General features: G+C 53.0%; 2 protein-coding genes across 3 annotated transcripts in view; one reads left to right on the forward strand and one right to left on the reverse strand.

Annotated features, from left to right (window-relative positions):
- The window catches only part of EXD3 (exonuclease 3'-5' domain containing 3), a 251090-nt gene extending 242673 nt beyond the window's left edge, over positions 1-8417 (reverse strand). For both annotated transcript variants that reach the window (XM_059486425.1, XM_059486426.1), the window contains exons 1-2: positions 8326-8417; positions 2650-2714 (exon numbers count right to left, since the gene is read on the reverse strand). The gene's annotated coding sequence lies outside the window, so the exon portion shown is untranslated. The remainder of the gene's footprint in view (positions 1-2649; positions 2715-8325) is intronic.
- A 737-nt stretch (positions 8418-9154) lies between these two features.
- On the forward strand, positions 9155-25332 carry NOXA1 (NADPH oxidase activator 1). Its single transcript, XM_059486518.1, has 15 exons — positions 9155-9353; positions 11069-11151; positions 12410-12518; positions 14699-14833; positions 15852-15959; positions 16629-16688; positions 17247-17284; positions 18336-18477; positions 20413-20466; positions 21187-21277; positions 21376-21434; positions 22544-22728; positions 23767-23872; positions 23959-24082; positions 24298-25332. The coding sequence occupies exons 1-15, from the start codon at positions 9180-9182 to the stop codon at positions 24393-24395; spliced, it is 1566 nt and encodes a 521-aa protein (XP_059342501.1). The 5' UTR covers positions 9155-9179; the 3' UTR covers positions 24396-25332.
- Positions 25333-25530: the final 198 nt, after the last annotated feature.

Raw genomic sequence — 25530 nt, forward strand, 5'->3', positions numbered from 1 at the left:
ATTCTGCTTTGATTGTGGAGAATGAAGTCACATGGCCAAGAGAGTTCAGAGAAGCCTGGCACAGTGATTCAGGACTGCAAGGCAAGTGCTGTCTCCTGGCTGAGCGCAGAACCTGCTCTGATAAACACTCCTGTGCTCAGTGTTCACTGTCCCTGCCCTATGGACAGCAAAGCCACCCCCTGGAGTACAGGCAGGGCACACACGGCACTCTGGACAGAGCTGCTCAGTCAGCTGGCTCTGTGCACAGCTATCCCTGCCCTGTCACCTGCCACACAACCCCATCCTCCCCTCCCATCCCAGACAGGACAGGGACACCCCAGAGCAGTGACAGAATCCAGCCCCCACCTGCAGCTCCCACAGCACCAGGAACCCAGAGGCTGAGTGGAACCAGAGCCCAGGGCTGAGTGGAGCCAGAGCCCAGGGCTGAGGGGAGCCAGAGCCCAGGGCTGAGGGGAGCCAGAGCCCAGGGCTGAGGGGAGCCAGAGTTCAGGGCTGAATGGAGCCAGAGCCCAGGGCTGGGTGGAACCAGAGCTCAGGGCTGAGGGGAGCCAGAGCTCCGGGCTGAGGGGAGCCAGAGCCCAGAGCTGAGAGGAGCCAGAGCCCAGAGCTGAGAGGAGCCAGAGCCCAGGGCTGAGTGGAGCAGAGCCCAGGGCTGAGTGGAGCAGAGCCCAGGGCTGAGTGGAGCCCCAGCTCAGTGGAGTCCCAGCTCAGGGTTCAGTGGAGTCCCAGCTCAGGGTTCAGTGGAGCCCCAGCTCAGGGCTCAGGGGATCAGAGCTCAGGGCTCAGGGGATCCCCAGCTCAGGGCTCAGGGGATCCCCAGCTCAGGGCTGAGCTCTGTGCCCTGCAGGGACGGCTCCAGCCCAGGAAACACCACCTGGCTCCTGCCAAGGTTCCCCAGGCTGGGGATGAGTCAGTGCTAATTGCTCAGAATTAGCAATTCTGGATTCCACCGGTTTGGTTTGGTTTTGTAAAAGCAAAACAAAGTATGTTTGGACAAAGGTGAGATGATGTTTGTGTTTACAGACAATCTGACTTCTGCATATAAATATGCTATTCCTTGGACAAAAAACTAAAAACATCAGGAAATCAAAAGTAATGCAAATGATCTGGCTTTATAATCTTGCCAGAAAAGAAACACCTCAAAAGCAGTTGAATAATAATCATGGTCTTAAATTTAACTTCTCTGACTCCTGTTTTGTTCAATATTTTAATTATATTTTAAAAAAATTCTAAACCACTTCAGATTTTGAAGCACATTTATATAAACTGATTAATTCACCCAAGGTAAAATCATTATCTTCTTTTTGACACAAAGAAAGTGAGACACAACAAACTGTTTGTCAAAGACACAGAACTGGTGGAAGGGCTGGTACTAAAACCCAAGAGTTTCTGGAGCACCTTATATTTTTATCAAGGATTTACTTTTTTAAAGACAATAGCAACCAAAAACCAATATCCAAAATGGTTACAGATTTAGGATCAGGGCAGTTTATGGGGTAAAGGCCACAAGAAAAGCAACTTCATTAATTCACATTTGGAAAACTGCAGTGAATTCTCAAATAAGTTATTGCTATATTCCATACAGAGCACAAGCATGCACTGAGCCCACAGCACAGGCAGTCCAGCCTTGGATCACTGGTACCCAGGGAAATCCAGCTCCACATTCCCACTTTCTGCAGCAGGATTTCTCTGGAGAGCTGCAGGGGAGTGAGGCTGCTCAGCTCCCTGGGTGATTCCAGAGTGCCCTCTAACGAGGCTGCAGCTGCATTTCACACACACAGGAACACAGGAAAGCCCCAAATGAGCCTTGTCTCCACTTGAAAACGGGACAGCAGATGACAGACACTAACTGATGATTGCTCCTGCACAGATATTTTATACTGCCTCGTTGGTAAATACCTCAGTAGGCAGCAGGACTATAGAGAAAGATGGGAAAATTCACAGTTATCCCATTCCAAGAGAAGAAAGGATACTGAGTAAGATGAAAGTTAACCCACTACAACTTTTTAAGATAAACTGAGTTTTACACAATCTGTAAGGAATTGCTGGGTAACTTTCAACACATGATGCAGTTAAATCAAACTTTACAAAAATAAGTGAATATAATCAATGAAGTTCACAAATCAAAATGGAATCTCCTTGAATATATTCCTTAATACACTGGTGTACCATAAAATACTGACTATTTGGTCTGCACCCAAGAGTGGTCACACAGACTGCAGTGGTGGAACAGGACTGGCTACAAGTTCATACAGCAGATGTGGTTTATTGCCCAGTTCCCTTTCACCCACCTACATAAACTAATAAAGCATCCTGCAAACCAGAAAAGTTCTTCTTGAGAAACAAATGCCACGCTGGTCCTCAGAACAGAAATTCACTGGAATAATCTCAGAACAACAGGGCTGTTCCTTGCCCTTGAAGCTGTGCCTGCAGCTATGCCAGGAGAGCACAGCTGATCAGGGTGGGATCAGCAGAGTCACAGCAGCCCCTGTGCAGCTCCTGTCCCCTCCCTCCCCCTGTCCTGCACCGAGGCACCCCACTCAGGTGGGATCCAGACAGAACGGAAAGGGGCAGAAGTTCCTGAAGCTGCACTGCCCCCATCCTGCCAGATGCGAGTCAGAAGCTTCTGAATAGATCAGGCAAACTCACCCCGAGGGAGGACGGTGGAGGTGTCACTGCTGGGCGATGTCTGGGGACCCTGCTGCCACCAGGAGCTGTGAGGAAGCAAACAGAGCTGTGAGCACCTGGACACCTGGCAACCAACACCTCAGCCCTGAGCCAGCAGGCACCTGGCTAAGGCAGGCTGGGAGGCAGAGCTGGTAGGCTGCACATTCTGCCTGGAACCCCTCTCACGTACTTGCTAACTTCTTCACTTCTTGCTAAACATTTTTACTGTAATGTTAAGATCATGAGGTGCAATGAGGGGAGACCTCAGAGGAATCTGCAGCTCCTCCCGGGGGGCAGAGCAGGGACAACTCTGATCCCTGCTCTGTGACAGGGACCGGAGCCAGGGCACGGCTGGGGCTGGGCCAGGGCAGCTCAGGCTGAGCTCAGGGCAAGGCTCTGCCCCCAGAGGGTGCTGGCACTGCCCAGGCTGCCCAGGGAATGGGCACGGCCCCGAGGCTGCCAGAGCTCCAGGAGCCTTTGGGCAGCGCTGCCAGGGGTGCCCAGGGTGGGGCTGCTGGGGGGGCTGGGCAGGGACAGGGGCTGGGCTGGGGGATCCTGGTGGGTCCCTCCAGATCAGGATATTCTGTGATTCCATTTGGGTCACCAAAGACTAAGAACACCTTACCAATGGTGATGAAGCATGCAGGGAACCAGCACCCTGACCCACATGGGTCATCCACTTCAACAAGCACAACAAACACCTCCAGGAAAGCTCCACTCCATGGCTGCAGTGGCCCAGTGGCCACCACTGCTCACAAACAGCCCTGGAGGACACCCTCAGCTGCACAGGTAACAAAAACCTGCCCTGCTCCAGCTGAAACTGGAGCTTGAGTCTGTACAGCCCAACTGCACTGCCCTCCTCAAAGAGCCAAACTCATTTCCTTTCAGTTTCTAACACTGGGAGATTCAAGTCCCCCAGGAATATTTTCCAAAAGTGTACAGGCAGTTGTATAACCCAAGGAACCCACGTGGAGCAGTTTGATAGAGGTTCCCAAGCAGTGCTGAGTCCCTCCTGTGTTCAAACACTCCTCACAGCACTGCTACATCCCAGCCAACTCTCTTCCTGACCAAAAGGAGAGGAAGAGGAGATTCCTCTTCCTTGAGGAGATTCAGGCAGAGTTTGACATTACAAAGATCAGCAGTGGGCAGACTGTGTCCTGGCTGTTTTGAAAAAGAGACTTTTCTTTCATGAACATGTAACCCAAACAAGACTCAGTGAATTGGTGTAAAATCAAAAATTATTAGACAGTCTCTTTTGAACCAGACCTGCATCCCATTCAGTAGACAATAAAAAGTGTAAAAAAATGCAAGAGCAAATTAATACCTGAAATGAGTAAGTGAACCACAGCTGTGTGCAGAGCTGTAAGGGTAACCCCTTGTTAGGCACTCAGCTTTTGAAGGCAAGATGAGCAACAGCCAAGAATAAAACACATCGTGCAGGTATCACAAACCACAGAATGAGCAAAAAAATGTGTTACAATAATCAGGAGTCTAAAATGACAGCAGCCACACATTTAGACTTAACATGAAATGTGACCATACCCTTGGCAGAGCTGGAGATGTAGCAAAGAGGAAATTATTTAAAGGCATTAAATCCATGTAGAGCTGGAGTGTCTCCTGCCCTGGCTCAGTATCGTGGGACAAGGACACAGCAATGCACAGGAGCCAGAGCTCACCTGTGCAGACACACCTGCAGCTCTGCTCTCCCAAACAGACTCAGAGATGCACTGAAGCACTGGGCAGAGAATTTGGCTGCCATATTATGACCAGAAAAAGAGTCTTTGATGCATTTTTTATGTCAGTTGCTACCACAACAAGCAGGGGCAGGTTTGGCCTGCAGGACCAGCAGCCCCAGAGCAGGACACCAACAGGAACCACTCCTGATATGTCAGCTTCAAATTGGTTTCTGGCCTGTTACTGTTCAGATGTTTAGACAACAGAAATCCAACTTTTTCTTCCTTTGCTTAATTCCTCCATTCTTCTTATTTATATCTCCTTTTTTTTTCATTAGCAAATTCCTTCTTCACATTCACAGTGTGGCAAGTACAAGGAATACACAACCTTGCGCATGGGATAGGGTCAGGGAAGGCACAGAACCCTCATGTGTTACAGGTGATCAGACAGAAGCTGGAGAGTTTTTAACTGCTCCTGGTCTGACCAGGTTCCAAAACACTTAATCCTTCTTTACCTGCATTTCCACCTATTCCTTGCAGAAGAAACTGCAAGGAGGATTGTTTTGTAAGAATTAGCAACACAGGGATTTTTTTCCTTCCGTAGAAATGTCTTTGACAGAAGCAATTCCTCAAGCCTCTGACAGGTCTGTTCAGAGCCAGCACGAGGGGCTGTGCCCAGAGCCAGAGCCCAGGCAGTGCAAAGCTGAGCCTGAGGGAGCTGCTAATGGCACAGGCAGGGCTCACTGCCTGAATCTCACCTGCAGCCTGAGGAGGCTGTTAATGGCACAGGCAGGGCTCATTGCCTGAATCTCACCTGCAGCCACAAAGCAGGACCTGCCCCAGGTCCCCAGCAGGGAGCTCAGTCAGCACAGGGGGGAAAGGACACGCTGCTCCTGACCTCACACACCTGGGCAAGGCTCTCACCTGCCAGGCCCAGGTTAATGGCACTGGCTCACATTGCAACACCCAGCCTCCACATATATTCCAAAAGAGGCAGAGACTGTTATCCTCTGGGAAAACAGCTTTCCAGACTTCCAATATCCCACATATACACACCTCCTTCCTTTGTTTTTCTGTAAGATTTTTTCAGATCTTTATTGTGGAGTGTTTTGTGGACAGTTGGTTAGCTGAGAAAGGTCATGTCGACATAATGCTGCTGGTTAAGCTTGAAGGGGACAAGTATAGAAGTTAGTAGTCAGTGTTTAATAACAGGCAAGGACATTGTGCCCTTGGTGTAACAGTAGGATGGGGGAGAGTATCTTTGGTAGAAATACGAAGAAAAGTTTTAATAAAATATTTATAAGAATGCAGAAGTAGGCGCAGTTGCTTGATAAGTAACTAACTAATAGTGAGCTTGCTTTTGCAATATGTATGAGATTCATGTGTACTTATCAATAAAGTTTAAAATTTGCTAATCACTCATATTGCGTGCTGCATTTCTCCCACCAGTCCCAACACTTTATCACTGACATCTGCCATAGTTCCTCCAACACTGTATCAATTTATTACACATTCATTCAGATGAGAGATGAACATGTGAATCTGCAGGATGTTCAGCCCTTGGCACATGTCCTGTTTCTGCTCCTCAGCTCCTGTGTGACCAGCCCTCCCTCCAGTGCCCCTGGTTACCAAGGGAGCTGCTTGAGGAGGCTGCCAGAGCACCAAGAATCCTCAGAGAGCTACAGAAAATATATTTTTATTTAAAGTTATATTACACAGACTCAGCAATTAGCTTTTGAACTAAATTACTCAAACTTGGTTCAGAAGAGCACTCTTAATTTCAATAAAGTGTCTTTGTCATTAGCCCAGAGGTGCCCTATGTCATTCCCTCTCCTACCAGGTTACAATCCCTGCACACATCAGCAAGTTATTTAATGCATGTTTGGGTAAATTATTCATTCACAGCAGCAGCTGCTTTGGTTGTCTGAGTATAACTGAGCCTCTGTGAACTGGCATCCACCTCTGTGTGAGGATCCCTCTGCACCACTTCAGAGCTGGGAACTCCCAGCACAGGGAGCTCTCCCTGCTGCCTCTGGAGCATCCCACAAGCTGCACTGGCTCCAGCTGTGCCAGTTGCTGTTTGCAGTGGAAAAGAGCAATTTCAAGTGTTCAGTTTAGTCCTTCTGTGCAGCCCACACTGGCCTGAGGGGCTCTGTGTGAGCAGCACCCCCAGAGGAGTGTTCTCAGTGCTGAACTGCAACCTGCAGATGAGTGCCAGCATTCCTACAGGCAGCACTGCTGCTCAGGAACTCCACACAGAACCAGAGCTTCTCTGATGGGCCATTTATGTTCCAGAAGATCCATTTTGCTGGTTTTGCTCCAGATGTTCAAATTTGATTGTTTCTGCCCTACTGCTTGCCCAAGAGACTGCCCAGGAGTCTGCTCTGAGCACACCTCCAGCCCTGAAACCCATCAGCTGAGGAGCTCCCAGCACTGCCCGGCCTTGCCCTCTGCCCCAGCTCCTCCTGTAATTACCCTGCACCACCGCTGGGAACCCGGGGCACGTTTAAGAGAACTGTGTCGCTGTGCCTCAGTCAGCAGATCCCACTGAGGGCTTTGGGAAGGCTGACAGGATCCAGCTGTGGGAGAACTTCCCACAGGCACGGATTTCCAGAGTGCCTGAGTCACTCCTCAGCTCTCCTCTCCTAAATGTGCCTGAATAAGCTGAGCTTATTCAGGGCATGTTTTCCAGAATCAGAGCATTTCTGTGGCCTGCCCTGAACTCCCCAGGATTTTTCCATCTTACTGGAGAGCTCCTGGAACCAGAGGTGCCCTGGCAGCCCGTTCTAACCACGGGCACACACGTGGTCACTGCAGCTTGATTTTCTTTAGAAAAACTGCAAACCACACAAGCAATCAACTGCTCCCCCAGCAGTGCAGTCCAGATGGTGCCACTGATGCAGCTGTGTCCTGCCTGTCCCCTGCACCCCCAGCAGTACCTGTGGTGGAAGCTGTCCTGGTATCAAATGCTCCTGCCACGTAGAAGCACCCAGGCAGGCAGCACCTTGTCCCTGCCATGTCCCCTCTGTGTCAGCAGGGACCCCGAACAGCAGAGGTGGCAACAGCTGCTTTGGGCTCAGCCAGGGACTGATCAAGATGTGGGAGCAGCTGGTTCCCACCCCTCCATTTCACAGCTGAGGCACAGCTTGTCCTGAGGCCATTCTTACATTTTGTATGGCAACCCCAGCTGCTGAATTAACTTGTCAAGTTGCACTAGAGTTCAACTCCTCGGAAGATCCAAGCACATGGTTCTAAGCCCTTAACTTGCTCCAGCCGTGCCCGCTGTGACTCCGTCCCGCCGCCCCGCGGAGCTGAACGTGCAATCCCCGCTGCTCCTGACCGTGCTCTCCGCCCCGCTCCCGCAGGCACCGGCTCCTCGCCCAGCCCTCGGCCCGGCCCAACCCCTCAGCGCGGCCCGGCCCGGCCCGCTCCCGCCAGCCCCGGAGCCGCTTCGTGGCGCCATGCGGAGCCCGCTCGCCGCTCCTCTGGGCGGCCGAGCCGCACGGGCCCGCTCCGGTGCCGGTGCCCAGGCCGGGCCGGTCCCGCTCGCTCCGGGCCCGTTCTGGTGCCGGTGCCCGGGCCGGGCCGGGCCGGTCCCGCTCGCTCCGGGCCCGTCCTGGTGCCGGTGCCGGTGCCCAGGCCGGGCCGGGCCGGTCCCGCTCGCTCCGGGCCCGTCCTGGTGCCGGTGCCCGGGCCGGGCCGGGCCGGTCCCGCTCGCTCCGGGCCCGTCCTGGTGCCGGTGCCCGGGCCGGGCCGGTCCCGTCCTGGTGCCGGTGCCCGGGCCGGGCCGGGCCGGTCCCGCTCGCTCCGGGCCCGTTCTGGTGCCGGTGCCCGGGCCGGGCCGGTCCCGCTCGCTCCGGGCCCGTTCTGGTGCCGGTGCCCGGGCCGGGCCGGGCCGGTCCCGCTCGCTCCGGGCCCGTTCTGGTGCCGGTGCCCGGGCCGGGCCGGGCCGGTCCCGCTCGCTCCGGGCCGCCCCGGGACTCACCTGGCACCGCCGGTCCGTCGCCTAAACCCTTCCCCGCCGCTCTGCGCCGCAAACGCCAGCGGCCCCGGAACGTCTCGCGCACGGCGCCGCACCCTCATCGGTGTCCTGTTCCGGGGCACCGAGGCGCTATGCCGCCAGGGGGCGGTGTCGGCCGCGGCAGCGCGCGAGCCCGGGCCGGGGGGGAGGGGAGGCTGTACCGTAATTACCAGAGTGCGGCGCCGTCTGTGCTGCGGAACGTACTGTACTTAACTCGCACCCACACGGCCCTGAGAGTATCTACTGTATTAAACTTACGTTAAAGATTTTATTCAAAGAAGCTCCCAAAGCGATACCTTGGCCGCGGGCTCGCTTCTGGCGGCTGGTCAGGTCAGGTCCCTCCGGTGCCCTCAGCCAGCAGCACTCCCCGGTACCAGCTCAGCTGCGGCCGCCGCCCTCACGCTCTGCCCCGCCGGCTCCGGCCGCCTGCCAGGCCGTGTCCCATTCCGGGCTCCGTCTCTCCTCCCGGGCTCCGTGTCCCCCCTTCCCGCGGTCCGTGTCCCCCTCTCCGTCCCTCCCAGGTCCATGTCCCATTCTAGGCTCAGTATCCCCCATTCCCAGTCCGTGTCCCATTCCCGGTCCATGTCCCACTGTGGGGTTCGTGTCCCATTCCCGGTCCATGTCCCACTATGCTGTCCGTGTCCCGTTGCGGGCTCGGTGTCTCCTCCCGCCGCCCAGAGGAGGAGCGGAGCGGGCAGAGGTGGCCGCTTTCTCCCGTCCGGCCCCGCCCCGGCAGGTGCGGCGCAGGTGAGGCGCGGGCGGGCGGCAGGTGCGGCCCCGCGCGGCTCCGTTCCCGTTCCCGTTCCCGCAGCCCGGCCATGGCGTACCGGGAGCTGGTGCGGCGCTGGCACGAGGCCGTGCGGGCGGCGGACCGCGGGCACTGGGACGCTGCCCTGGACGCGTTCGGCGGCATCGCGGAGCCCCCGGCCAGGATCTGCTTCAACGTGGGCTGCGTGCAGCTGCTGGCCCGGCGGCCCGAGGCGGCCCTGCGGGTGAGCGGCCCGGGAGCGGAGCGGGGGGATCCCCGGGGAACCCCGGGCATGGGCGGCTCGGCTGCCCCGGGCCCGCTCGCGGGGAACGGTGCTGAAAGTAGTTCTTGGATCCGGCGTTTCGTGTCCTGCGGGAATGCGAGCGGGGATGTTGAAGGGTGTTGAAGGGTGAATGGTTGGAGGGAAAAGTTTGGCTGAATGAATCACAGAAAAGTGAAAAAAGTGGAAGTTAAAAAGGCGGATGTGGCCGTCGAGGACAGGGTTCAGTGGTAAACTCAGTGATGCCCTGTTCACAGTTGGACTCGATCTTTGAGACCTTTTCCAACCTTAATGATTCTGTGATTCCGTGGTTCTCTAAATGAAAATCCAGATCAGTGGGCAGAATCATTTTGAAACAAGATAATAGAGAGTAGTTAAATTAGATACTGGAAATGGCATCTGGCAATATACTGTAAGTTTTGTTAAAACTATATCAGTTAAAATCCTGTCCTTTAGGTGAATTTAGCTCATTATAATGTGAAAACCACACCTCTAAAGCTCAGCCTGCCTGATTCCAAGAGAAGACCTCAACCCACTGGACATGCACAATAAATTAAAAATGTATTGTAGCTTTAAATCAAAGCAGGAAAAAGATTGTCCAATAACTGTTCTACAAAGTACACCCATCTTATGTCTAAACCCACTGTAGCCGTGGGTTTAGACATAAGATGGGTGTACTTTGAAAGTACAAAAATGTTGCTTGGCAGTGGAGACTGCCAGAACAAAGCTGCTGTGCCAGAAAACCACTGCCCTTGGGAAGGGAGAGGAGGTGCCCTGAGGAAAAGCCTTTTTGTGACAGCACCTGATGTGTCTGCACATCCATCCATTCATCTGTCTCCAGGGAGGAGATGCAGATAAACCTTTCTCAAACAGTGTAAGGGGCAGCTGAGGGGCTGGGGCAGCACCGTGGAGCCCTGGGCAGGCAGTGGCTGTTTGGGACACAGAGGGGTCATGGAGCTGAGGGAGAGAGCTCAGGAGAGACTTCTGAGCCCAGTCAAGGGGCAGGGACTGGGAAGAAGCTCAGCTGTATTCCGTGTGGATGAGGGGTTGGTTGTTGTTATTTCAGGTTTGGCCCAGGCAGGCAGACTGCCAGCACAGTGTGTGGAGTCACAGGAGCTCACCTTCCCCTGCAGGGCAGGGCAGGAGGGCTGGGCTTTCAGCACTGGCAAGGGAAGGAGCACAGCCGTGATGCTGCCCCAGGAGGACTCCTGGCTCTCCCAGCACACTGAACCACGAGCTGCTACCACAAGCACTGCCTGCTTTTAGCTGGGGCACCGAAGCAGAAACACTGACTTAGAGGCCATTGTGAGATGCCCTGCAGCTTCCTCCCTCCCTCTCACTCTTTCATCACCTCAGCCTTCCCCAGCCTGGCCAGTCCCGCTGCTCCCACTGGCCAACTCTGCTGCAGGCTACAGTTTCCCCATTTTAAGAAGCCAGATGGCCAATGCAGCTCATTTATGTCCAGTCCATTGAAGCAAGGAGGGGTAAAAGCCTGCAGCTCAGCTCACACAGAGCCAAGACCTGAAGGATGGCTGGGAGCTGTGCCCAGCCCTCAGAGCTGGGCAGGAGCCCAGGGGGTGCCTCTGTGAGGGCAGCTGGGACGGGGCTGGCTGGGTGTGTGTGCCCAGGCACTGACAGGACACATCCCAGCTGGGCCCTGCCTGTGTTTTTCTCCTCAGGCATTCAATAAAACCATTGAGAAGGACAATTCCCTGGCTGTGGGCTACTTCCAGAGAGGATTTGTCCACCTGCAGCTGGAAATGTGAGTGAGGTGCACAGCCAGTGCAGTCTTTGGTTCTTTTCTTTCAGTCCTGCTTTATTCCTAAACCTAAATGATTCTTTGATTCCAAAATTCACTTCTTCCAGCAACCTCACAGGGTCACAGGATCTGCTTTAGCCTTGGAACCCTGTCACAGGTCAGCAAGTCTAATCTCTGATAAGAGCTGCACAGCTCTGGGGTGGCTGACACATGGCATTGCTGTCCCCTCCAGACAGAGGCTCCTGGATGCAAGGCTGCCACAATGTTATTTTGCCATTCAGATTTTCTCTAGAAATTTTAAAAAAATATAATTGTGCTGCTTGGTGTGTCCTCACATGACACACATGAGTCTGGCCTTGCTAAAAATGCAGCCTGCACATTCTCCTGCCAGCAGACTTTGGGGGCCTGATCTCAGTCTCACTGATAGAATATTGAGGTTGCTCCAGAAGTGTCATGGGATTGATTACTCATTGTTTCCACGGTTAAATCACAGTGACATCCTCCTCAGGGAGCTGGGTGAAGTATTTTACAGATCTTGTCTTACCTTTGAGCTCAGCAATTGTCTTTCCCCTTGTTTTCCCCATATTTCCAGACCTTAATCTCCACAAAATGCCTGTCTTTATTTCTTGAAGGGAGTCAAAGGGAGCAGTTCTGGCTTTTCCAGGAGAGGGGCTGTGGCTCTCTGGAGCTGCTCCACCAGGAGCAGAAGCAAATGTGCCCCAAGCACAGCCACTGCAGGGGCAGCACAGCTGGCAGCTGCTTCCTGCCCAAAGAGCTGATGGCCTCCAGCCCCCAGGGCTCCTTCCTTCATCAGAAGCTGCTCCCACCCACCAACACTCACCCTGGCACCTTCTCTTGGCCAGGTGCCCACTGCACAGCCCTTCCTTTCACCACCTGCAGCCTCAGTGGGCACCTGCTTGGATTTCAGTTGCGTAGATGGTGAAAATTCAGACTAATACCCTCCTTATCCACACAGGTTCTCTAAATTTCTAAATGTTGAGGTTCTAAATTTCAAGTTTCTCAATTTCAATGCTCTGGCCATGTGTGTGCCCTCTCTGGTCCCCATCAGTCAGGTTCCCAGCCCTCAATCCTCCTGGGACGGGTGCTGGGACAGCAGGGAGCTCCCAGCTGTGGGTAACCTTGGATCTTCATAACACATCTCTGGTGCAGCTCTCCTTGCACAGGCTGCAGAGCAGAACACATTTTTAAACAGTCTCCAGCTGTTTTAGGCTCAGTTTCTTGTGTCACCTCTGCATTGCAGGTATGAAGAAGCTCTCTCTGACTATCACCTGGCCTTCAGTCACCTAAGAGAAAATCCCTTCATTGATTACAAACAGCTGGGGCTGAGGCACATCCTCTATGCCTGGGAGGTAAGAGTCAGCCTGGCTCAGCAATCCTTCCCCACTGTTGGGGGTTCAGTAACAGGCATTAGTGACCCAAGATCTTTTCAAGAAAGTACATTAGAACTGTAAAATTATTCTGCTTGCACTTTTTTAAAAGTAACCTAATCATAAAAGTTGTAAACTGTAAAATTATTCTGCTTGCACTTTTTTAAAAGTAACCTAATCATAAAAGTTGTAAACCAACATCATCTCTGGAAAGTTTAGCAAATGATTCAGTTTGCAAAGTAAAATTGTTCAGAGCGGGTGCACAGGAATTTCTGTATTGAGGGGGGTTTATTTTCTCTGTATCTGACAAAGTGGTGGCTGCCCCATCCCTGGAAGTGTCTCAGGCCAGGCTGGATGAGGCTTGGAGCAGCCTGGTCTGTAGAAGGTGTCCCTGCCATGGCAGGGGTGGAACTGGGAGCTTTAAGGTCCTTCCCAACCCAAACCAGTCTGGGATTCTGTGTAATATTTACACTTTGGTGTAAATACACATGGAAGTTTAGTGAACTCCTCAGCTCTCAGAGTTCAGTGACAGATGAGAACAGCACTGATGCAAAATGTGGGCTGTAGGAAAGTCAGGTGCATGAAAGCCTCTTTCAACTGCAGCAACTGATCTTAATATTCCCTCTGTGCCTGAACTTGCACTCTGTGCTCAGGCTGTGTTTGAAATGCTTCATCCTGTACCTCTTACTGTCACACAGGGCCAACCTGCCACATCCTGTTCAAGGAAGCTCAAAGGCTGAACTGATTGTAAATTTTTGTAATATTTGGGCATATGTAAAGGATTCCTAGAAACTGTCCTTTACTGGAAGGTTCATTTTGTTTTCTCTGAGTCCACACACACAGATTGAAAAGCAGATACAGGAAAGAGGATTTAACTCCTTACTTCCGTGAGAGTGAGGAGTCATTGTGTGACTCCAGCCAAGCATCTCAGCAATTTTCAAGCACCCTATACCTGGCAGGAGGAAGCAATCCTTGGCATCTGTGGTATTACCCAAACCTCCCTGGCTTTAACAGCTTCAGTGCCATGGCGCTGCCTTCCCTTGGAAATGAGCAGTTCCCTGGGAAAGGGGCAGGGCTCAGGAGTGTCCCAAGGCTGGGGCCCTCCCTGATGTGGACACACAACCCCTTACTCCAGGCATCACCAGGACATGGGCTGGCCCTCCACACTTGGGATCAGCATCCTGATTCAGCTGTATCTCATTCTTACCTGGAGCTCATTTTTCAAAATACACAAACATCCTCCTGCAGCAGAACTGTGCCATCAGCTTTCCCCATGCACGGCCTCTCACGTGCTGCAGGTGATCTCCTCGTGGGAGATACATGTGTGCTTTGAAAACCCAGAAATATTTGCCTCTTGCAAGGCTGTCACACTTCTGACTGAGTGAGAGGTGCTGCCTGTCCCTGCAGTTCCTGTACATGCTCAGAGTTGCCATTCCCCACACTCCCAAACAGAGTCTTCTACTGCCATGGTTAAGGAGTAAAGGAAAAGCATCCTATGAGCTTGAGCCTTGTCCTGAGCAGGGCGTGCAGCCAGGTACACACCTCAATTCCCAGCTGATAACCCTATCACAGGAGATAAGGAGCTGTCTGACAGTGCTCTGGCTGTGGCCCAGCTGGTCAGTGACAGGGAGAGATCTTCCACTCTCAGTATAGACCACAGCTCCCCAACACCCCATCTGCAACACTCCCACAGCCTGCTCTTCCCCAGGAACAGACTGACATGCTGCTGAAGGGTGACAAGCTACAGCTGACAGTTTGCACATTCACAGCCCACTACAACATGAAATAGTTTCAGTTAAGTTATTTTGCAGTGACAGGGAGTCAGGACTACAAAAATCATTACCTAGTTTCATGCAGAAAAACACCCAAGGAAAGCTTCCTGGCCTTTTGGCTGCAGGAAGGATCAGAACTAAAGTGTGATACCAGAGTCTTCCCCTGCTGTCCTCATGTCTCTCACCACCCTGACCAGCAGCTCCAGCACATCCAAGCTTTTATTTTTCCTTTCTGATTGTGAAATATTCCCAGCTCTGCCACTCAGCCTCTCCTGTTGCTGAACTCTTGGTGCTGTAGTGCCTGTCCCTGTTTCTTGGCTGGGCTCAGGAGGACGTGTTGGGTGTCCCTTGGTCCTGGCCCTCTGAGTCCCTTCCCTGTGCCCACTCCAGGTGCTGTACAGCACTGCAGCAGTGCAGTGCCACCTGCAGCAGTGGCAGGAGGCCAGGGTCACTCTGGAGAAGGCTGTTGTGTGGAGACCTGAAAGAAAAACAGCAATCCTGGAGCTGGCCCTTGAGCGGGTGCAGGTAAGGCCACCTGTGTGAGCTCCTGGGAGTGTGCATTGGGCTTCAGCTCAGGGATGTGTGCTGAAAGTTGTCATTTTGAGTGTTCCTGACATGTTCCTGCCATACACCCAGCTGCTTGGCCACCTGCTAGCACAGTCTAAGCCATTTGTACATGATGCTCTGCCAAACCAGGGCTTCAGGTGATCAGGGAACTCCATCTTCCCCAGGTGCTTCACTGCCCAGAAACACCATAGTGAAGAATTTTGGGATGACCTCTGAGGTTGAGGACATGGCTTCCTGGTCCTTCATGTTCAGGAGCTCAGTTCCATTTGTACTTGTCCTGCAACACCAGTTTCCTTGTACAGTGTTTCAAGTGCAGAACCCCTACAAGTGCAGGCCTGGAGATTCTCCCTTTTTGTGGCACTGTCTGGCTTCTTTTGAGTCCCTTTGGCTTCAGGAACAAATGGTGGAAGCTCAGATATTAATGTCAAGCACTTTTAGAGCTGAAGTTAGGTGTGAAAGTGTTTCTAGGGCTGCTTCTAAGTGAAAGTTTCCTGTTAGACCCCTTTATGATCTGAAACATTTGCAGATCTCTGATTTACTCTTCCTGAGGGATTGATCACTTTGTTTTTAATCTGATCATCTCTTCTGGCATCACATTTGTGCTTTTCCAGTGTATTATTTGTATTTGCTATTAGTATGCTACTCAGTGGCTGAACAGAAAACATCTGAAATCAAACAGAAAAGCTGTTTAGAAGATTTGTTTGCTAAACCTTCCTGCGCTGCCCCCCTTCCCACCCACCCCATGCCAGCAGTGTCAGTCCTTGCCTCCCCACTGGGGAGGGGCTGCTGAGCTCTCAGTTTGCTCCTGCTTTTGTGGAGCCTGAATGGCCTTTGTCGAGTTCACAGCCGAAACTTTTGCCCCAATATCTTCCTGGAGCTGCTCTTGCACACCTAAGCTGTATTTGCTTTTCAGGGCTCTGATGTTTCATTCAATGCAAATTGATGGCTTTTCCTTCACCTGCTCTCCCCACCCCAGGACCACCTGTTTTTAGAGCCCATGCTGGTTCCTCTTGGGGAACTTTTCAGACCACGAAAGAAGGAAGTTGAGCAGCTGGATTCAAAAGATTTCCTGGGTAAACCCAAGGTAACAACGTACTTGTCATGATTAACAGCAGCAGAAAAAAACCTTGCCTCTGCCATGTCCAGAGAGCAGGATGGGCAGAGCTTGCAGCCAGTCCAGGCAGTCAGGACACAGAAGCCAAAATTTGTTAGAATTGCTACCCCTTCTACCAAAAAAATGCACTTTGGCACTAAAATACCTTTCTAGTCTTGGTCACTTTAAAGTCTGAAAGGGCTGAGCAGATACTCTGGGAATCTGTTGTTGCCCTTTTGCTGACAATAACGTTTTTAAGAGGGGCACATTGTCCCAGCATGCTGCTGCTCAGTCCTTCATTCCCTGGGGGACAGGTTGGCACTCAGGGGACAAATGCTTTGTCACATCCCTTAATACAAGACAGCAGAGGATTTCTCTGACCTTTTCTGTGACCAGTGCAGTCAGAATAGAGAGCTCCAAAACACATAAAAGAAAGGGAAAGTAATAAATTCACATACCTTTAAAGACTAAAAAAATGGGACACAAATGGTTGAGGTTGCCTTGGGAATCCAGCTCTGCCTCTCCCACTGAATGTACAGCTCCACACTTTGCCTGACCTTGGGATGCCAGAAGGAAATGAGTCTGGACAGATAATCTTGGATGCAGTTTGGGAATCTCTTTGTCCAGCCTAGATTCACTGATGGCTTTGTTCTCCAACAGGTCATCTCATCCATCATTCCCAACGATGAGTACATTGGCTTTGAGCCTCTCAGGCCTCAGGTGAGCAGGACAGAGCTGTGAGAGGAGGAACAGAGCTGTCATGGAGCTCCAGAAAGGGGCTCAGATCCAACCATCAGGGGAAGGAAGAGTGGACTCTTGGTAAAACCAGTGTAACACCAGTCTGGATCCATGGGGATGTTCAGAGCCAGGCTCAGCACTGGCTGTAAGGGACTCAGTGATGGGAATCTCCAGCCCTTTAAAGATGCATTTTTGGCTCTTCACCATGTCAAAACAGCAGTGCTTTGCTGTGCTCAGCCTGTCTCTGCTCATCACTTCAGTAAATGTGTCAGTGTGAGCACAGCTGCTTCCCACTGTCCTGGGAGTTCCTTGGAACCAGGGGAGGGGGAAGAGACTGTCTTACTTCCTGATGAGATAAAGAGGGAGGGGAAGGAAGAGAAGGCACATCCTGGTAAGGTGTGGAGCAGCAGACTTTTTCTGGGTGGTGTGGAATGACAAATGGGGTCAAGAGTAAAGACAAAATAACAGAGTCAGGAGGTAAGGTGGCACTTCTGCTGTAGGAGGCACTGTTACAAGCAGATCCTGTTGTTTCTCCCACAGAAACAGGGCTTTTATGAACCCAGTGCCAATGCTCTGCGGTGAGTGTTCAGTCCCACCTTGGTCTTACCCTTCTCTCTCTACTGTTCAAAAAGTCTTTTATTCTCTGGCTGCTTTGTGTGAAGACTCCGAGGGTTCCACACCCACTCTGGCCAGGGGTGGAGTGAATGACAAACACACAAAGGCTTCTGTGGCTGCAAAGGAGCTGCAGGTCCCTGGCATCTCTGCAAGAGCCTCTGGGCAGTTTGCAGGATTTGATGGTCTTGGGAGACCAGCATGGATCAGGCATGCCTGGGGAATGGAAGCAGACAGAGGTTGTGGGACCTGCCCAGGTCTGTGGCAGAGGATGCTCAGCTCTCCCTGTCTTTGTCGAGGTGGTCACGACACAAAGCAGAGACTACAATCAGTCTCAGATGGCCACTCTTTATTATCGAACATGGCTGACCTTTTATACACTTCCTAATTGTTTATACTTCTACCTTAACTATTGGCTACAATAAATCAACATAACACCATTGGTGAAAAGTTACAGTGATTTCAGCTAACTTTCTAAAAATACTTCATATAGCTGCAAAGTTCTCTTCTTATCTTTCTTCAATTCCTCACTTCTCTTGGTCTCCTTAGTTACAGCTTTAGAAAAAGCTCCTTATCAGCTTCTTCTTGCTTCTCAGCTTCCTCTCACTCCTTTAGCTAACAGGCCTGCTGTTAGCCTCTTCCACATTTCCCATCTTAATTCTCAGGACAATTCCAAAAGCTCACAACCAGCCCTAGTGTCCTGAGCCAAAATCATGTTCAAACTCCAAGAAAGTAATTTGTTTCGGTGATATTGCGCCAGCAGTACTTCAGGGCTGTGTCGATCAATGTTTTGATCTTGACATTGTTTATCAGTACAATGAAAACGCAGCTGCATTTGGCAAATCAGTGTTTCCCAAGCCCCTTTTGTTCCCAGTTGGGCCGGAGAGCAGCAATGGCAATCCCGATTTCCCAGCACCCTCACCTTGCAGCCCGTGCCAACCGGGGCCGGTGCAGTGCGGTGGCTCGGAGCCATCAGCACCGCGCTCCAGGCCGCTCAGCGCTCCCCTCTCCCCGCAGGGAGGCCGAGTCCGGCTACCACCGAGTGCTGGCCCGGTACCGCCCCGAGGAGCCGCCGGGGCAGGAGGTGGCGGCCGGGAGCCTGGTGTTCGTGCTGGGCAGAGCGGCAGACGGCTGGGCCACGGCCATCCACGACGGGCAGGTGAGGGACACAGTCCCAAGGGCAGGGCAGGGACTCGGCCCCAAGGGCGGTGAGGTATGGACACGGCCCCGAGGGCAGGGCAGGGACACGGCACTGAGGGCAGAGCAGGGCAGGGACACGGCCCCGAGAGTGCTGAGGGATGGACATGGCCCCGAGGGTGCTGAGGGATGGACACGGCCCCGAGGGCAGGGCAGGGCCACGGCCCCGAGGGTGCTGAGGGATGGACATGGCCCCGAGGGCAGGGCAGGTACACGGCCCCGAGGGTGCTGAGGGATGGACATGGCCCCGAGGGTGCTGAGGGATGGACACGGCCCCGAGGGCAGGGCCGGGACACGGCCCCGAGGACAGGGCAGGGATTCGGCCCCGAGGGTGCTGAGGGACATGGCCCCGAGGGCAGGGACTCCACCCCGAGGGTGGTGAGGGACACGGTCCCGAGGGCAGGGCAGGAACACGGCGCTGAGGGCAGGGCAGGGACACGGCCCTGAGGGTGCTGAGGCAGGGACACGGCGCCGAGGGTGGTGAGGGACACGGCCCCGAGGGCAGGGCAGGGACATGGCCCCGAGGGTGCTGAGGGAGAGACATGGCCCCGAGGGTGCTGAGGCAGGGACACGGTCCCGAGGGCAGGGCAGGAACACGGCCCCGAGGACAGGAACACAGCCCCGAGGGCAGGGCTTGGCCCCAGCCGCCCTGAGCACAGTCCTCAGGAGCTCCTTCCCACACCCCCAGATTTCCTGACATTGAGCTCTCACCAGCCTCTGCCATTCACCCCTGTAGAGAGACAAGGATGGCCTCTGGGCTCTCCACCGTAGGGGATCCTATTGAGGAACTGTAGCATAGCAGACCTCACCAAGGACCACCATTTAGAGCAGGATTTATCCCCTGAGAGCTCTGATGGAGCTGAGAAGGTGGGCTGGTCCTTACCTGGTCTGTAGTGCCTCTGTTCAATGAACTTTGGGAAGGTTTGAGGATGGTTTCAGCTGTACTGGCAGGATTTATGAATGGCTCTGGGGAAGTCCTAAGGACTTAGAGCCCAACAAATCTGACATCTTCCTGCAGGCCAGGGAGCTGTAGTGTAAAGAGACTGAACAGAAACAGATAAACACAACATGGAAAATCTTTTGATGGCAGAAGCCATTTCTCACCTGTCTAGTTCACTTTTTGAAAGAGCCATTGTATACCTGGATTAGGTTCAGTGAATGTATTACCTGCCTGTCTTTCAAAAAAGTCATAAGATTCTTCAGAAGACCACTATAAACCAGTAAGGTGTTTGAGCAATTGAGGCAGTGCTCTCAGGACTGGTAAAAATACAGAATTAAAATCTGGATATAAAGGAACAGGTTTTTCTTCCTTTCATTTAAAAAAAAATTATGTCCCCACAGCAAATCCTCTGTGACATAAGCATTTAGCATATTCCTAAGTGATACAGGAATAGAGGGAGAGCCTGAAGCATCTGGAGCTAACAGGAACAGTTACACAAGTATTTGGATGTGCTGGTTGACTGCCCAGTGAAGTGTCAGGTGAAATTCAATGTAGAAAAAATAAAAACAGACTCTCAACAGGAAAAAAAAAGCATTGTAAGCAAAAATTTCCAGTGCTCAGTTGAAATGAGCAGCAGTGATTGTCAGGAGACACAGAAATGCTGTTGGACACTGGTACCCCTGGGCATCCTTGCTGCTCTCTGCCTGAGCTCTGTCTTGGGAGCAGGGGGTTTGGTGGGTGTTTGGTGTGTTCCACTGCAGCCACTCCAGCAGGAGCTCTGCTCCCTGCAGGAAAACTGCAAAAGGATTGTTGGATTTTGTCCAGCAGTGTGTGAGCACTGAGCACTTGGGTGGCTCAGGCACATTTGTGTGGCCATAGGGTGACAGGCAATGCTGGGGCTGGGCTGGGGTTGCTGGGCTCCTCTCTCACCCTGCTCTGCTCCATGTCCCTCTGCAGAAGCTGCACATCCCGAGCTCTCTCCTGGAGCCTGCCTCAAGGATGGATAAATGGGTGAGCTGGCAACCTTGCAACCGGGGGGAGGGAGGGACCAAGACATACATTTGGGACATTTATCTGTAAAATTATCACAGGTTAGGACAACTCTGTAAGAGAAACGTAGAGTGTGAAGCACTGAGACTATTGACTGAAGATCAAGTGCTCTTGAATTGTAACAACAGAAGAGTTAGGAGTACAAAAAATCCCTTTGACTTGGGAGAACTTTATCTCTACCACAGGCATAGCCACACATTATCCCAATCATTTTCCATCTGAACCCAGTGTGGAAGGGTGCAGCTCAACCCCATTTCATGTGAGGGAGTTTTCAAGCACATGCCCTTTCTGATGTTGCAATGATATTTTAGTTGTCATTTTTCCCCCTCCAAATGAACCTCTGGAACACACTTGGGCGTTTGCTCCATGGCTGTGTCACTGTCAGCCAGCCCAAGTGGGGAGGGCCCTCAGCACAGTGTGAGCAGCCTCCTTCTGCTCCAGCCTCCTTCTGTCCCAGCACCAACCCAGCAGGGAGCAGAGTGCCAGGGAAGTGTCCCCAGACCTCTGCCCTCAAGAGCCTCATTGCTCCAACTCATCCAACCATTCAATGAGCAGCTCTCCCTGGGGCTCTCTCTGGGGTTACACAGCTCACAGGCTGCAGCTGGCTGCAGCCTGTCACACACCAGCCTTATCCAGGCTCCCATTTTCTGCCCTCTCCTTTCTGATGCTGTTCTGTTGCAGAAGATCAGCACTGGGATTCCCCTTCCTCCTGCCCAGGTGCCTCCCAGCCACCTCCCCATGAAGCAGAAGCCAGGTAACCCCTGGGCCCTCAGTGGGTGAAGCTGTGCCCAAACCCTGCTCTTCAGGGGGCATGAGGAGGTGGTGGTGCTGACTGCAGGGCTGTTCCCCTGCCTTTGTGCTGTTCTGCAGATCCTCCTGGGGAAGAAAATGCCTCTGTCAATGATGCCAGTGCCCACATGGACTCTAAGGTGAGGTGTTCCATAGGCTGAAGCTGGCACAGCCTCAGGAGACCAGGGCTGGGAAGAGTGCAAGATTCCTGCCCAGAATTCCTGAGCTGCTCCCAAATCACTGGGGAAAAAACTCCTTCCTTTGACCACTTTTTCATTCTAAAGAGAGGCTCCCACGTGGTCTTTCCTCCCAGTTTGTGACCATCCCACTTTGTGACACAGCCCAAGGCTGACCTGTTGCCACCCTCCGAGGCACCAGGAGCAGCAAATGCATCAGAATTCTTGTGCACATGCTTTACAACCCACTTTGCAAGAGGCAGTTGTCTTTGAACACCCTGCTGTCCTTTCCCCCGTCTTCCTGTGTCCCATTTTCTGTCCCTATCAGTCTGGATAGCACAGTTCCTTCAAATTTGCCCTGTTGGGTAATGTCCTCTGAGGTACTTCCATGCCATTGCCAGCCCCTGCATGTGATGGTCCTGGAATGACTCCTGTGGCCCTCTGGGGACACCACCTCTGTCCCTCAGCTGCAAGTCAGCTCTGCCACACCTGTTTTTGGGGTAATTGTTTCAGGTGTAACTCAGCCAGAAGGTAGCACAACAGAGGAATGTGGCTGCTCCTCTCCAGCTGGCTGGAGGAATTGGGGCCCAGCTCATATAATTTTGTGTTGAGGAGGTACCTGTAAAATCAGAACCAAAACCAGAATTCCTGAGTCACAGGAGGATCATTTGATCCCATGCTTTAAATCCAGAGTTCTCCCTTTGAAATTCAGGTCTGCATTTTGATGCTGTTCTGCTGCAACATGGCAGCACAGAGATGAGGGACTGTGCCTGTGTCACCTCTCTTGGTATGAGAGCAGATATTGTCCCTTGGGTTTGTTAGTCAGTTGGGGTTCTTCTTAGTCCATGAGCTTCAGAGTCAGTCTGGGCTCTTCCCCCAGAGGGTGCTGGCACTGCCCAGGCTGCCCAGGGAATGGGCACGGCCCCGAGGCTGCCAGAGCTCCAGGAGCCTTTGGGCAGCGCTGCCAGGGGTGCCCAGGGTGGGGTTGCTGGGGGGGCAGGGCAGGGGCTGGGCTGGGGGATCCTGGTGGGTCCCTCCAGCTCAGGGTACTCTGATTCTCCACCCGGACCGAGCCCATCTCCCCGCAGGTCCCGCCGAGGCGCGGGGAGGCCCCCGCGGGCGCAGACAGGCCGGCGGTGCTGCGGCTGCGCTGCGAGTGCTCGCTGGTGCTGCGGGCGGGCGAGGCCCCGGCCCTGCCGGCCCTGCGGGCCCTGCTGCGGGACAGGCTGGCTCAGCAGGCACAGCGGGGCGCGCTCAGGTACGGGGCTGTGGGGTGGGATGGGCCAGCAGCCATTCCCCTCAGGACACGGGCATCCAGCTGCCTCTGGGCTCCTGGGAACGTTTATCTGGGGCCAAAAGCAGCAAAGATGTAGCACACAGTCTGCCCAGAGGGCAAACCTCACCGTGGGCTTTGGGTGGGACCACAGAGTGATCCCTGCGGGGAAGCACATTGTATTCCTCTTGTAATCCCCTCCCACTACATCAAGGGAGGGGAATGGCTCAGGGAGGGCTGCAGAGGGACTTATGACAAAGGCATGGAGTGACAGGACAAGGGGGAATGGCTTCAAACTGACAGAGGGCAGGGTTGGACGGGATATTAGGAAGAAATTCTTTAATATAAGAGTGGTGAGGCCCTGGCACAGGTTGCCCACAGAGATTGTGGATTCCTCATCACTGGAACTGTTCAAGGCCAGATTGGATGGAGCTTGGAGTAACCTGGTGTAGTGAAAGATTCTCTGTCCATGGCAGGGGGGTGAAACTAAATTATCTTTAAGGCCCTTCCAAGGAAAACCGTTCTACAACTCTGTGATTCTATGGGCCTTGGAAGCCTAAAGGATCTTTCCTAGGAAACTGTACCATGGTCAAGAAAAAGGGAGGAGAGAAGGAAAAGCTCTGTGTAGATGCAGCTGCCACAGATTGGATTTTGTCCCACTCAGCTCAGCCTTTGCAGTAACAAGGATCAATGCAGAACAAGCTGGCACTCGGGCAGAAGATCCTGGGGTGAGGTCTTCCTGATTGTGATACCCCCTGGGACACACAGTGCCATCAGGAGAGTTTAGAATCTTCCCCTCAAGTTTGTGTGGGAGGAGGTGACAGTGTCACTCCCCACAGTGGCAGACAGTGCCATTTTTGCCTGCTGAGCATCTGGGGTAGCCCCATGTCACTGTGCAAGGGGACAAGCTCAGAACTGGCCTGCAAAGGGGACTGTGAAGATTGAGGTTGGCAGAGGGCTGGGCTGGCCTCCAAGTTTGACTTTAAATGAAATTATTTGCTCAGCATTAATGAACCCTTGCAGCTACAGGCTCCTGGATGGCACAGAGCTGGGGACAGTGTTGGGACAGGAAGACCTGGGGAAGGTGTGGCAGCAGCTGATGGAGGGCAAGCTGATACTCTGTTGCCAGGTACGTAGGCTGGGACAAGGTCTCTGCTGGGCTGGGCTCCAGTCTCTGCTTTGCTTTGCAACCTCCATGCTGGCTTTTTCCTGCAGGACTCAGACTCCCAGTCAGGCAGACCTGTTCTCTACCAGATGCTGGCTCAGCACTCTTACCTGCCACAGGGACCAGGGGACCTGGAGTTCAGCAAGGGAGATGTGCTGGATATCCTCTCTGAAGGTAGCTCTCCAGTCCTGCTGCTGGGCCAGGCTTTTGGAGTCTGCTCTGGGGAGCATGGGGAAAATGTGGCCTCTCCTGTGCTGTCTGAGGTTCATACCCTCAGGAGTTACAGGCTTGGAACGGGTTTTTCCCAGAGTTAAATTCCAGGCATGAAAACTCTCACTAACCCCACTCATATGGGCCAGGGCTCATTCCTGCTCCTGTATGTTTTCCAGTGAATGAAGACTGGCTGGAAGGACGATGCAATGGCAAGACTGGCATCTTCCCCAAATGCTTTGCCACCCAGACCAGCTGTGATGTTGCCTTCCTATAGCAAACAGGAGCCTTTTCCTGCCTGGCTGCACCCCCAGGGTGGGAGACACTCATCTCAGCTCATTTGGGCCCCAGCCAGCACAGCCAGGAGCTCTCCTGTACCTGGACAGGGGATATCTCCCACTCAGACCCATGGGGTCACTTCCAGCAGTGATGGCATTTCCCACAGCCTGTTCCCTGACCTGGCATTTCTTACCTTGTGCTTACACTGCCAAAGATGTACCTGTGAAGAGCAGAGAGCAGGGAGAGGGCTCTGGGGTTTGGCTGTGGGAATTCTCCATGTGGAAGCTCAGGCTGCTATGTGGGAGGGGGTTCCCCTGAGTGGCAAGAGGTTCCCCTGAGTGGGAGGAGGTTCCCCTGGGTGGGAGGAGGTTCCCTTGGGTGGAAAGAGGTTCCCCTGGGTGGGAGGAGGCTCCCCTGAGTGGGAGGAGGTTCCTCTGGGTGAGAGTCTTCATCCCTCTCCCTATTGCTCGTGTTGAGGCTGGGAAGCTGAGCCTCACTTCCCAAGCCAAGGGTGGCTGGCTGGGAGCAGGGGGCAGAGCCCTGTTCCCCAGGCTCTCAGGTCACATAACCTTATCTCCACCAGCCAGAGATGCTGCTCTTTCAAAAGGCTTTTGGAACTAGTTTGCAGTGGGATTAAAGTGATAACACCATGAGTTAGGACCCTGTCTTCCATAGCACACAGCTATGGACCTGACCATTCCTTCACCAGGTGCCTCAGGCACTTTTCTTAAGCCCTAAAGCCTAGGTGAGATCTTGGAGCACAGAGGAAATAGGCACTTGTGGAAATCTCCACTGCTCAGAGCAGCTCTGGGTTGTGGGAGAGCCCTGGAGAAAGGGCTGGCTGGGAAGTGCAGTGCTGGGCTGGTGCTGCAAAGGTGAAAGCCCTGTCCAATTCCTGCAACTGGGCTGGGCTGATCTAAATAAAACACTCAAGTGCCTGGAGCTGGAACCTGTTCTGGATTTGGTGTCTTGACAAAACTTGGCTATGTAACTTGAATATAAAATAAACCCTGAGCCAGAGTTGGCAACTCTTAAATCAACTTCCACTTGTGTTTTTCTGCTGAGATATGCCAGTAAGTATTTTTAACAACAGCTGACAGTGTCTTTGGGGAGAGGTTCTGTCACATACTACA

Source organism: Ammospiza nelsoni, chromosome 20 (assembly GCF_027579445.1).
Source record: "Ammospiza nelsoni isolate bAmmNel1 chromosome 20, bAmmNel1.pri, whole genome shotgun sequence".
NCBI classification, from domain to species: Eukaryota; Metazoa; Chordata; class Aves; order Passeriformes; family Passerellidae; genus Ammospiza; species Ammospiza nelsoni.

What these genes read in the sequence shown, in the direction of transcription:
- NOXA1 (XM_059486518.1), top strand. Translation starts at nt 9,180, where the DNA reads ATGGCGTACCGGGAGCTGGTGCGGCGCTGGCACGAGGCCGTGCGGGCG. An exon ending in GGCCCGAGGCGGCCCTGCGG is followed by an intron (nt 9,354 to 11,068) that starts GTGAGCGGCCCG and finishes TTTTCTCCTCAG; the next exon opens with GCATTCAATAAAACCATTGA. An exon ending in CCTCAAGGATGGATAAATGG is followed by an intron (nt 20,467 to 21,186) that starts GTGAGCTGGCAA and finishes GTTCTGTTGCAG; the next exon opens with AAGATCAGCACTGGGATTCC.